Source organism: Oncorhynchus keta, chromosome 7 (genome assembly GCF_023373465.1).
Source record: "Oncorhynchus keta strain PuntledgeMale-10-30-2019 chromosome 7, Oket_V2, whole genome shotgun sequence".
Classification (NCBI taxonomy): Eukaryota; Metazoa; Chordata; class Actinopteri; order Salmoniformes; family Salmonidae; genus Oncorhynchus; species Oncorhynchus keta.
Window position 1 is genome coordinate 48,025,646 of NC_068427.1, and position 13,802 is coordinate 48,039,447.

Consider the following 13,802-nt stretch of genomic DNA (forward strand, 5'->3'; position numbering starts at 1 on the left):
GGGTTAAATACTAATCTAATCAAGATATATTAGTGTTTATTTTTCATTTAATCTTTTTTAAAAATGTAGTATTTTTCTTCCACTGAAAGAAAAAAGTCAATTACATTCATTTGAATTCCAATTTGTAACACAACAAAATGTGGAAAAAGTCAAGGGGTGTGAATACTTTCTGATGGCGCTGTACAATATAATATGGCCAGTTTAATTATCATAACCATATTTTACAGTATAGAATAGCAGGGTAAAAATATTGTCATCAACATAAAGTTGCATAAATTGCACAATGGTCTTATTTGCTGAAATTGATGCTTGAGGAGTTATGAACACATTAAATAAGTAGGCCTAAATAAATACATTCAACTATTATTAGTATTATGCTGTGTACATCATGTTTTGCTTTCTTTGCCTGTAGTTCGTGACTGGTTCCACTTGTTTCTCGGACAATGACCTTGTCAACTTCACTTATAGCAGAGCGCCAGAGAGTCACTTGTTTTGTCCCATCTATCATCGCCTGGCTGCCTAAAGAGGCTCGCGCTGCCGTTAGTCCATATTGGACAAATTGAAATGTTACTGATCATAACCGTTAAAAACTATTTTGCAGGCTTAGTTTATTAACGTTAAAAATGAATGCCCTTTAGCGGTTTGAGTCGTGGCTCGCGCCGTCAGCTGTTGGGCGCTCGTCGGGTTGAAATAATAAGCGCTATTGCTACAACCGCTATTGCTCCAAATGGGCATGGGCGGAGACAGTGTGTGTGTGTGTGTGTGTGTGTGTGTGTGTGTGTGTGTGTGTGTGTGTGTGTGTGTGTGTGTGTGTGTGTGTGTGTGTGTGTGTGTGTGTGTGTGTGTGTGTGTGTGTGTGTGTGTGTGTGTGCGCGCAACGACAGGAAACTCACAGTTAACATATTGCAGCACAAAGCTTAATCATTATTCGTTGGTTATTTCCAAGAGCCTGATCGAGTTAGTAATGTCGCTTTCAATTTCACAACAGGAAATAAAATATTACCGAAGTATACTGTACAATTATGATCATGTTTATTATGATATTTTCTGAGGAATTATTTCGTTTGGAAAAACAAACTAAAAAAATAAATGACCTCAAATGTAAGCTCATCAAAACGGGAAGCTTTTCGTCATAAATAGGCTATTCATAATGACAAGTATATTGATTTACAGTTTAAATTGAATTTACAGTTTTCGAATACATTTTTTGAATATCCAAAAACATGCATTGTCCCCCCCCCCAACCCCCATCATATTGATTAGGCAGGGTTATTGATCTGGTAGAAATATTAAAATCATATCGGTATATAAACACTCAGCAGAACCCTTCTGCTGTAGAATTCGAAAATAGAGACAACAGCTCGTTCTTTTCCCACCGAAAAGTCTAGAATCTATCAACAACAAAAAAGTGTAACCAATTTCATAATTTTCTGCAATGATTGTTATATAATGTTGATGTTACTAAAATAAGATAATGTATTTATATAGTTTGTGGTGGTCAATACGATTTATTTAGCCTATTTCTTCCTTATCGTTGCTGAAAAAGCTACATGCTACAAACAACTTATTTCCCTCACAAAAATGTCACATGCCGAGTGTGTCTAATTCATTCATTTAACGAAGTTCGAATTTCTTTGTAATGACATCAGATTTGAAGACCCCTAACTCCTCCAAGCCTCCTCCCCTCTCTCCGTTCGCAAGATGCCAATTGGCGAATGGATGACAGACAGTCGGAAAAGCCATGGCATTGTCCCGGTGATTTGCCCCCGGATCGTTAAGTCCGCTATAAAACCCTGTCGTCATGCCCGTGCGTGCCAAATGGGCTGTCAGTTGTGATTGGGAGTAACAAGTGGATTGAACAGCGACACTTTCTCTGCACCGAGCTGCGCTCTGCATCTCTCTCTCTCTCTCGGTAGGTTTATTGCTTTTCGGGATAATATTGATATGTCATTTAGGCAGTTGTGATATTTTTTTGACACAAAAATAGCCTCATCTGAGAATCTTTTTTTAACTTTTTTTTTTTTTACTTCATGTGTAGAATAACTTTCAAGAACCTTCTCGTGTCCTTTCGTGGATGTTTGTGTTTACCTTCTCGTGTCCTTTCGTGGATGTTTTTGTTTACCTTCTCGTGTGTATTCCATTGTACATTGAATTGGTTGTCCCGTGTAGCATCTTCTTATAATCTAGTGACGTGTTTTTACATTTTAATCCTAGTGGTAGTGGAAAAGAATCTGATGCTAAATGGTTCATTTACTTTTCTTTCCGTAGACTATTGCGCTGTCCGAATAAACCTGAGGATCATCATGGACTCCGGTACCAGCCGAGTGTCTAGCCGACCTTCCTCTCCCGATGTGCACGATATGTTCCTGCATGCGATGAAAAAGCACATGGTGGGTTTCTCCGGTACTGTCTCGTCCACACAGAGCGACTCTCCACCGGAGATACCCGCGGACATGCGGAGCCTGTCCGATGACGATGATGACATTACCCTGAAAATGCTGTCAAAGAAGGACCGTAAACTGCTCTCAGAGAACGAGCTGCAGGGGATGCGGCTGAAAATCAACAGTCGCGAGCGGAAGAGGATGCACGACCTCAACATCGCCATGGACGGTCTCCGGGAGGTTATGCCTTACGCGCACGGGCCCTCGGTACGCAAACTCTCCAAAATCGCTACTCTCCTCCTGGCGAGAAACTACATCCTGATGCTGAGCAACTCGCTGGAGGAGATGAAGAGGCTTGTCAGTGAGTTCTACGGCAGCGGCCACCACAGCAGCTTCCACCCCTCCGCATGTGGTACCATGGCGCACACTGGGCCCCTGCCTGGTCATCCGGCCGTTTCCCACGCCTCCCACCCGGTGCACCATCCACTTCTTCCCCCGGCAGTCTCCACGGTTGCCTCTCTCTCTACAACGGGTCTCACCTCGATCAGACCCCACCATGGACTCCTGAAGGCGCCTTCTGCCGTCCCGGCCCCCCTGGGTAGCAGTTTCCATCACTGGGGCGCGGGAATGCCCTGTCCATGCAGCATGTGCCAGGTGCCACCACATGTTCCCGGCATGAGCGCTGTCACAATGTCCAGGCTGACGAGTGACTCCAAATGACTTGAACTCTTATCATAAAACGAGAGAGGGAGAAAAGGGAAAATAACTTTGGGTTGAAGACGTCAAAGTGTATATCAGTCCAACACGTTTTTTTATTTGTATTTATCTGTTGCTGAAATACATTTTGGATTGAGCCAGCAGAAATGCATTGCTTTAGAAAATGGGAGGAGCGCTACTTACATACCATGTTGTAGCATGATTTAGATAAATGTATAAAGGGTGCTTTTCATATTCAGTAACCCCGTCACTGTAAGCAAACCTATCTTACATTGTGGCTGACGGGAATACACATTATACGAAGGGCATTACTGATGGCTTTTAAAGTCATGTTCTCGGTCATTATTTAACTTTAGACTAGCGCATTCCCGAGACAGAATAAACGAAAGTACACTATGTAGGTAAAGCATACGGCATGAGAACACAATGGTAATGTAGATTGTATATTTGTAGATTCAGATTTCTGTTTGTGCGATAGTTTTTATATCAGGCCCTTGGATAATGTTTGGATTTACACTTTTAGCTTGTGTCTGCTTTCAGCCATGTAGCGCTGATACCATGTTGCTCCCGCTTCTTCCTCTGCCTCTTGTACAATATGTCCTTTCAGTATTTTCTCTCCAACGTCACTGCCGATCCTATAGATCCTATCCTATAGCTGTTTTCTTATGTATGTTTCCTCTTTCCACGTGTTGTTGTTGTTGCCAAGCCCGTCACAAGCCCGACGCACGCAAAGAATGATCACTTCTTTATTTTTTTATAAAAAAGTGCAAAATTATATTTATTGACTTATTTTGGATGGGATTTCAAATGAATGAATGACGATGATTATGTTGGGATTTTTACATGTTAAATAAAATAAGTTTAATTGACATCGTTCTTTCTCACTGATGTTCCACAGAAATGGTATGAAAAACATACACCTGGCCCCAAATTAACCCCAATATTATCCATTAGTACACATGTAGATATTATCTAAACATCGAATAGGTGACGTCGCTCAACAGTTTGCTCTCCCCGGAAATGCGTATGGAATTTATAGACACAGCCAGACGTACGTTTATGTCAAAACTGTGCGTAAAATATATTTTTTCTTTCTTTTTTTTTTAAACCTTCAACATTTTATAAAAACCTAAAGGCTAATTTCAAACAATAGCCAGATGCATTTTAGAAAATGATTTTGCATACAAAAACAAATTAAAGCCAAAATACACTTTAATAAACATAGGCAATACTTTTGAAACCTGTTTTTTTTTTAGGGGAGGGGGGGGGTCAGAATTATGATTGACTAACAATGACTAACTGTCCCCCTCTGTTCAATTCAACTGAGGACAAAGAAATCCACACCATTCAGATTCCATTCACAGTGAGTCCAGACTGCTTCATTTTGAGCTCTCACTTTTGTTAGCAAAATCATGTTTTACGTTATAGGCCTACTATGATCTCAGTATCATTGTAATCCATGTGGATTTTATATGTTTTATATGTGGATTATACAGTATATGTGCTCCTCTGTTGGAAAAATCAATAGCTCTCTCTGTACATTTACAATACATTTAAAACTTCAAACTTTCCATTCAGAAATCAAAATATCCCGAAATTGTTATTCAACTGCTTGACCTCGCCAATGAATAAATATATATATATCATTAGGTTTTTAGACATTTCGTTGAGTAGAATTATAGAAGGATAAACCACACAAGATGTGATTCACTGCAAACTCGACATTTGGAGATGCCAAATTCCTTTAAATGGTGCGGAAGGTAGCCTAGTGGTTAGAGTGTTGGACTAGAAACCGAAAAATTGCAAGATCCAATCCCCGAGCTGACAAGGTAAAGAACTGTCGTTCTGCCCCTGAACAAGGCAGTTAACCCACTGTTCCTAGGTCATCATTGTAACTAAGAATTTGTTCTTAAAACTGATTTGCATAATCAAGTAAAAATTTTTTATCAGAAGTGAGGATGAAAAGTTACACATGTCAAGACAAAAACAAATACATATAATTTATATTCAAAGTATATATATAGAATATATTATCACCATTCTTGTTTTCGCCGTAATTATATTCAGAGCACAACACACTTGTGTGTGACTTTGACTCTCCTTCAGACTCACTCATACAAAGGTGACTTACGTTTTTTTGGCACCAGTTTGATTTTGTCCACGCCTCGTTAATGTCACAACGAGCTGTGTTTGAATTGTTTAGGCAAGGATCCAATTGGACTTCCATATTTCTAGTTTTGTTTTGTTGTTATACTTTGATGAGCTGAAAAGCTAATACTGTCTTGATGTAATCCGGCCTTTTGGATATTTATTCAGAGACTCTACATGAGAGAGGGCCACTAACCGAGAACTAAGATAAATGTATTTGGATTCTTGAGCTATATATGCAAAATATGAGGGCAAACGATCCCCAATACAAGTTCTGTTGTGAGGAATATCCGGGAATAAATGAATATAGATGGGTGTACATTAGTAAACGGCGGCAGCTGCATAGCAGGTTGTCCATGCGGCTGCAATGTTTCCAAAAGGCTTTTGAAGCTGGAACTATATAGAATGAACCTGCGGTTTGAATATTCATGCTCGCATTTCTATAGTCTTCTTTTTTTAAAAACAATTGAATTATTCAAATGATGTGAATGAGAAAACACAAAAAAGTTCTTCAAGATGTGTAGGGCGTTTTGGCAAAAGCCAAGAGAAAAACATTTGTTTGACTCGCTGCTATCTCTTCCTAATTTCACTTCAACCACTTGAAAAAATATCCGCTTGTTTCAATAGTTTTTAGTTGTTCACAAACACACACGCACGTGCCACACCTGAAAAACCTAGGTGAAAAGATGTCACTTGAGCTATCCCAGCCAAAAGATGTCTACTATTAAAAGGGGTAACGCTACATGTTCGACAGAACAAATAGAGTCCAAACCGAGTTTAATCAAATGTGTAAACAACACAATGTTTAACATGTATTTTTTTTTTACCAACATCTGCTTGTTCAGGTCATCTCTTAGCCCGCCACCCTATTGAGAACCCATTTGCTGCCGGCGAAATGCAATTACTCACAGAGTTAATGGGGATTAGAGGTATCACATTTCAAAATTAATTAGAACCCCCCCCTCCCACTCACTACCCACAATTCCATCTATTTCGTTCCCACCTTAACGAGCAGCCTTTCTTACTTCATTATGAGTCAGTCAGTTATCTACACACCGTTACACACACACACACACACACACACACACACACACACACACACACACACACACACACACACACACACACACACACACACACACACACACACACACACACACACACACACACACACACACACACACACACACACACACACACACACACACACACACACACACACACACCCCTCACACACACACACACACACACACACACACACACACACACACACACACACACACACACACACACACACACACACACACACACAGGAATTGTGAAAACTGAGTTTAAATGTATTTGGCTAAGGTGTATGTAAACTTCTTACTTCAACTGTACACACATACGTACATACATACATACATACATACATACATACATACATACATACGTACATACATACATAAATATATATATGCATTCGGAAATTAATTAATTAATTAATTAATTTTTTCCACATTTTGTTATGTTACGGCCTTTATTCTAAAATGAAATATATTTTTTCTTCATCTACACACAATACATAATGACAAAGCGAAAACAAGTTTTGAGAGCTTTTAGCTAATGTTTTTAAAAAACAAACATAAATATCTTATTTACAGGATTCAGACCCTTTGCTATGACAATATCCCAATGCCCCAGGGCAGTGATTGGGGACACTGCCCTGTGTAGGGTGCCGTCTTTCGGATGGGACGTTAAACGGGTGTCCTGACTCTCTGAGATCATTAAAGATCCCATGGCACTTATGGTAAGAGTAGAGGTGTTAACCCCGATGTCCTGGCTAAATTCCCAATCTGGCCCTCAAACCATCATGGTCACCTAATAATCCCCAGTTTACAATTGGTTCATTCATCCCCCTCCTCTCCCCTGTAACTATTCCCCAGGTCGTTGAGGTAAATGAGAACGTGTTCTCAGTCAACTTACCTGGTAAAATAACGGATAAATAAAAAATAAATAAATATGAGACTCGAAATTGAGCTCAGGTGGATCCTTCAGATGTTTCTACCACTTAATTGGAGTCCACCTGTGGTAAATTCAATTGATTGGACATTATTTGGAAAGGCACACACCTGTCTATATAAGGTCCCACAGTTGACAGTGCATGTCAGAGCAAAAACCAAGCCATGATATTAAAGGAATTGTCCGTAGAGCTCCGAAACATGATTGTGTCGAGGTACAGATCTGGGAAGGGTACGAAAACATTTATGCAGCATTGAAGGTCACCAAGAACACAGTGGCCTCCATCCTTCTGAAATGGAAGAAGTTTGGAACCACCAAGACTGTTCCTAGAGCCGGCCGCCCGGCCAAACTGAGCAATGGGGGGAGAAGGGCCTTGGTCAGCGAGTGTGCAAAGCTGTCATCGAGGCAAAGGGTTGCTGTTTGTACAATCTCAAACATACAATATATTTAGATTTGTTTAACACTTTTTTGGTTACTACATGATTCCATATGTGTAATTTCATAGTGTTGATGTCTGTACTATGTACAATGTAGAAAATATTTAAAATAAAATAAAAAACCTGGAATGAGTAGGCGTTGTAAAACCTCTGACTTGTACTGTACTGTACACACACACACACACACACACACACACACACACACACACACACACACACACACACACACACACACACACACACACACACACACACACACACACACACACACACACACACACACACACACACACACACACACACACACACACACACACAGGAATTGTGAAAAACTGAGTTTAAATGTATTTGGCTAAGGTGTATGTAAACTTCTTACTTCAACTGTACACACATACGTACATACATACATACATACATACATACATACATACATACATACATACATACATACATACGTACATACATACATAAATATATATATGCATTCGGAAATTAATTAATTAATTAATTAATTTTTTCCACATTTTGTTATGTTACGGCCTTTATTCTAAAATGAAATATATTTTTTCTTCATCTACACACAATACATAATGACAAAGCGAAAACAAGTTTTGAGAGCTTTTAGCTAATGTTTTTAAAAAACAAACATAAATATCTTATTTACAGGATTCAGACCCTTTGCTATGACAATATCCCAATGCCCCAGGGCAGTGATTGGGGACACTGCCCTGTGTAGGGTGCCGTCTTTCGGATGGGACGTTAAACGGGTGTCCTGACTCTCTGAGATCATTAAAGATCCCATGGCACTTATGGTAAGAGTAGAGGTGTTAACCCCGATGTCCTGGCTAAATTCCCAATCTGGCCCTCAAACCATCATGGTCACCTAATAATCCCCAGTTTACAATTGGTTCATTCATCCCCCTCCTCTCCCCTGTAACTATTCCCCAGGTCGTTGAGGTAAATGAGAACGTGTTCTCAGTCAACTTACCTGGTAAAATAACGGATAAATAAAAAATAAATAAATATGAGACTCGAAATTGAGCTCAGGTGGATCCTTCAGATGTTTCTACCACTTAATTGGAGTCCACCTGTGGTAAATTCAATTGATTGGACATTATTTGGAAAGGCACACACCTGTCTATATAAGGTCCCACAGTTGACAGTGCATGTCAGAGCAAAAACCAAGCCATGATATTAAAGGAATTGTCCGTAGAGCTCCGAAACATGATTGTGTCGAGGTACAGATCTGGGAAGGGTACGAAAACATTTATGCAGCATTGAAGGTCACCAAGAACACAGTGGCCTCCATCCTTCTGAAATGGAAGAAGTTTGGAACCACCAAGACTGTTCCTAGAGCCGGCCGCCCGGCCAAACTGAGCAATGGGGGGAGAAGGGCCTTGGTCAGCGAGTGTGCAAAGCTGTCATCGAGGCAAAGGGTTGCTGTTTGTACAATCTCAAACATACAATATATTTAGATTTGTTTAACAATTTTTGGTTACTACATGATTCCATATGTGTAATTTCATAGTGTTGATGTCTGTACTATGTACAATGTAGAAAATATTTAAAATAAAATAAAAAACCTGGAATGAGTAGGCGTTGTAAAACCTCTGACTTGTACTGTACTGTACACACACACACACACACACACACACACACACACACACACACACACACACACACACACACACACACACACACACACACACACACACACACACACACACACACACACACACACACACACACACACACACACGCATAATACTGTACATACTGTACACACACACACACACACACACACACACACACACACACACACACACACACACACACATACACACATAATACTGTACATACTGTACATACATACACACACACACACACACACACACACACACACGCGTGCACGTATAATACTGTACATACTTGTATATACACACACACACACACACACACACACACACACACACACACACACACACACACACACACACACACACACACACACACACACACACACGCATAATACTGTACATACTGTACATACACACACACACACATGCATGCATACATATATATACCGCCAGTCAGGCTACACACCATTAACCCCATTAACACCATTAACACCATTAACCCCATTAACACCATTAACACCATTAACCCCATTAACACCATTAACACCATTAACACCATTAACACCATTAACCCCATTAACACCATTAACACCATTAACCCCATTAACACCATTAACACCATTAACACCATTACCCCATTAACACCATTACCCCATTAACACCATTACCCCATTAACACCATTAACCCCATTAACACCATTAACACCATTAACCCCATTAACACCATTAACACCATTACCCCATTAACACCATTAACACCATTACCCCATTAACACCATTAACACCATTAACACCATTAACCCCATTAACACCATTAACACCATTAACACCATTAACCCCATTAACACCATTAACACCATTACCCCATTAACACCATTACCCCATTAACACCATTACCCCATTAACACCATTAACACCATTAACACCATTAACACCATTACCCCATTAACACCATTAACACCATTAACACCATTAACACCATTAACACCAACACTGCAGGAAAATAGAAGTGTTGAATCTACTTTAAATCAAATGAAGGCAACGTATGTACACACAGTATTTTTCCAGTATTGACGTTGTTTGAATACAAATTAATTAATAATAGCAATACAAATGTGTTGGAATTTACTTGATAATATGATGAAATATGAGTCGATGTAACACAGAATATTATCAACCCAAACATATTAGTTGTTTCACAAACATTTAAAGTTACAAACATGTTTGATGTGTTTATTAATCATTTGTCATTTTAACTTTAACTTTGACAGGTATTTTTGGTATTTTATTTTTTATTTTATTTTTAGGATCCACATTAGCGTTTGCGAAAGCAGCAGCTACTCTTTCTGGGGTCCTCACAACACGTAGAACATGACACAATAGAGAGCATTAACATTAACAGACAAGAACAGCCCCGTTTCGGGGGCGGCAGGTAGCCTAGTGGTTAGAGCTGTTGGGCGACTAAGCGAAAGGATCGAATCCCTGAGCTGACAAGGTAAAAAAAAAATCTGTCGTTCTGCCCCTGAACAAGGCAGTTAACCCACTGTACAGGGAATCAGTCATACTGTACAGGGAATCAGTCATACTGTACAGGGAATCAGTCATACTGTACAGGGAATCAGTCATACTGTACAGGGAATCAGTCATACTGTACAGGGAAGGAATCAGTCATACTGTACAGGGAAGGAATCAGTCATACTGTACAGGGAATCAGTCATACTGTACAGGGAATCAGTCATACTGCACAGGGAAGGAATCAGTCATACTGTACAGTGAATCAGTCATACTGTACAGGGAATCAGTCATACTGCACAGGGAAGGAATCAGTCATACTGTACAGGGAATCAGTCATACTGCACAGGGAAGGAATCAGTCATACTGTACAGGGAAGGAATCAGTCATACTGTACAGGGAATCAGTCATACTGTACAGGGAAACAGTCATACTGTACAGGGAAGGAATCAGTCATACTGTACAGGGAATCAGTCATACTGTACAGGGAATCAGTCATACTGTACAGGGAAGGAATCAGTCATACTGTACAGGGAATCAGTCATACTGTACAGGGAATCAGTCATACTGTACAGGGAATCAGTCATACATACTAACCTGTAGGCTGCTGAAATCATCAAATGATGTGCTTTGTATGTACTTCTATAATCTTATTATTAGGGAAATATTGTATTTATTTTTATACGAATGCAAATTGTTAAGTACCAATAAAGAGTTGCAGCATCATTAAATAACATGGATCATTTAAAGTTATAAAGATGCTTGTTTAAGCCAGAGTGATTTACCCCTGAAAGCTCCTTAACGCATTTGATTGAATAACTCCTTATACGTAGCTGGCGCCACGACGACAGGTCCCCTGATTCTAAATTCCCAGATTGACGGTTTGAATATTCATAGGTTTTTGCAGCGAGGGTTAGGAGGGTGTGACGGTCTTACATCCACCTTACACTGGACTTAAACCTCCCAGAACACTGCACAGATGTACAGCCTTTCAAGCGAGCACATCGTGTTTTGTTAGCCCAAAGGATTATACTGAATGGGTTGAAGAGATGCATCAAAGCTGCTGCTGGGAGAACAGAAAGAGAAACAGAAACAGAGCGAGAGAAAGAGAGAGCGAGAGAGAGGGTCAGAGAGAGGGTCAGAGTAGAGAGAGAGAGAGAGAGAGAGAGGGTCAGAGTAGAGAGAGAGAGAAAGAGAGAGCGAGAGAGAGGGTCAGAGTAGAGAGAGAGAGAGAGAGAGAGAGAGAGAGAGAGAGGGTGGTAGAGAGAGAGAGGGGTCAGTAGAGAGAGAGAGAGAGAGAGGGTCAGAGTAGGGAGAGAGAGAGGGTCAGAGTAGAGAAGAGGAGAGAGAGGAGAGAGTAGAGAGAGAGAGAGGGAGAGAGAGAGAGAGAGAGAGGGAGAGAGGGTCAGAGTAGAGAGAGAGAGAGAGAGAGAGGAGAGGTCAGAGAGAGAGAGAGAGAGAGAGAGAGAGAGGGGGGTCAGAGTAGAGAGAGAGAGAGTCAGAGTAGAGAGAGGGAGGGAGGGAGAGTAAACAACTAGATTTAGAAGAGAAGTGTATCAGTAGTCACACAATGAGTCAGGCCTTAGCTGTGTAAAGCTCTGAGGAGGAGGTCGTTAGGGGAACCATCTGAGACCACTCCTTCCCTGGGGACCGATGTTTATTTCAGTTCATCTGTTCATCCTTACGGAGCACTCACACTCACACACACGCACAAATGCACACACGTGTACACACACATACGCACGCACACACATACACGCACGCACGCACACACACGCACACACACACACACACTGAGTATGTGGGCTATTCTCCTCAATAACGTTGGTAAGAGTTGTCCTGAATACTTCCACGTTGCATTCCACGTTGCATTACTTTATCAGAGGGAGAATACCGGTCCAGAGGGAGAATACCGGTCTAGAGGGAGAATACCGGTCTAGAGGGAGAATACCGGTCTAGAGGGAGAATACCGGTCCAGAGGGAGAATACCGGTCCAGAGGGAGAATACCGGTGTAGAGGGAGAATACCGGTCCAGAGGGAGAATACCGGTCTAGAGGGAGAATACCGGTCTAGTGGGAGAATACCGGTCTAGTGGGAGAATACCGGTCTAGTGGGAGAATACCGGTCCAGTGGGAGAATACCGGTCTAGTGGGAGAATACCGGTCTAGTGGGAGAATACCGGTCCAGTGGGAGAATACCGGTCTAGTGGGAGAATACCGGTCTAGTGGGAGAATACCGGTCCAGTGGGAGAATACCGGTCTAGTGGGAGAATACCGGTCTAGAGGGAGAATACCGGTCCAGAGGGAGAATACCGGTCTAGTGGGAGAATACCGGTCTAGTGGGAGAATACCGGTCTAGTGGGAGAATACCGGTCCAGTGGGAGAATACCGGTCTAGTGGGAGAATACCGGTCTAGTGGGAGAATACCGGTCTAGTGGGAGAATACCGGTCTAGTGGGAGAATACCGGTCTAGTGGGAGAATACCGGTCTAGTGGGAGAATACCGGTCTAGAGGGAGAATACCGGTCCAGAGGGAGAATACCGGTCTAGTGGGAGAATACCGGTCTAGTGGGAGAATACCGGTCTAGTGGGAGAATACCGGTCTAGTGGGAGAATACCGGTCCAGAGGGAGAATACCGGTCCAGTGGGAGAATACCGGTCCAGTGGGAGAATACCGGTCCAGAGGGAGAATACCGGTCCAGAGGGAGAATACCGGTCCAGAGGGAGAATACCGGTCTAGAGGGAGAATACCGGTCCAGAGGGAGAATACCGGTCCAGAGGGAGAATACCGGTCTAGTGGGAGAATACCGGTCCAGAGGGAGAATACCGGTCTAGTGGGAGAATACCGGTCCAGAGGGAGAATACCGGTCTAGTGGGAGAATACCGGTCCAGTGGGAGAATACCGGTCTAGTGGGAGAATACCGGTCCAGAGGGAGAATACCGGTCTAGTGGGAGAATACCGGTCCAGAGG

At 41.7% G+C, this 13,802-nt stretch overlaps 1 protein-coding gene across 1 annotated transcript; it reads left to right on the plus strand.

Annotated features, from left to right (window-relative positions):
* Positions 1–1,791: 1,791 nt before the first annotated feature.
* Positions 1,792–3,961, plus strand: LOC118378067 (oligodendrocyte transcription factor 2-like). Its single transcript, XM_035764998.1, has 2 exons — positions 1,792–1,912; positions 2,269–3,961. Exon 2 carries the CDS (start codon positions 2,304–2,306, stop codon positions 3,099–3,101), a length of 798 nt encoding a protein of 265 aa, XP_035620891.1. The 5' UTR covers positions 1,792–1,912; positions 2,269–2,303; the 3' UTR covers positions 3,102–3,961.
* Positions 3,962–13,802: the final 9,841 nt, after the last annotated feature.

Excerpts from the sequence above, each read along its gene's own strand:
- LOC118378067 (XM_035764998.1), top strand. The coding sequence starts at position 2,304 with ATGGACTCCGGTACCAGCCGAGTGTCTAGCCGACCTTCCTCTCCCGAT.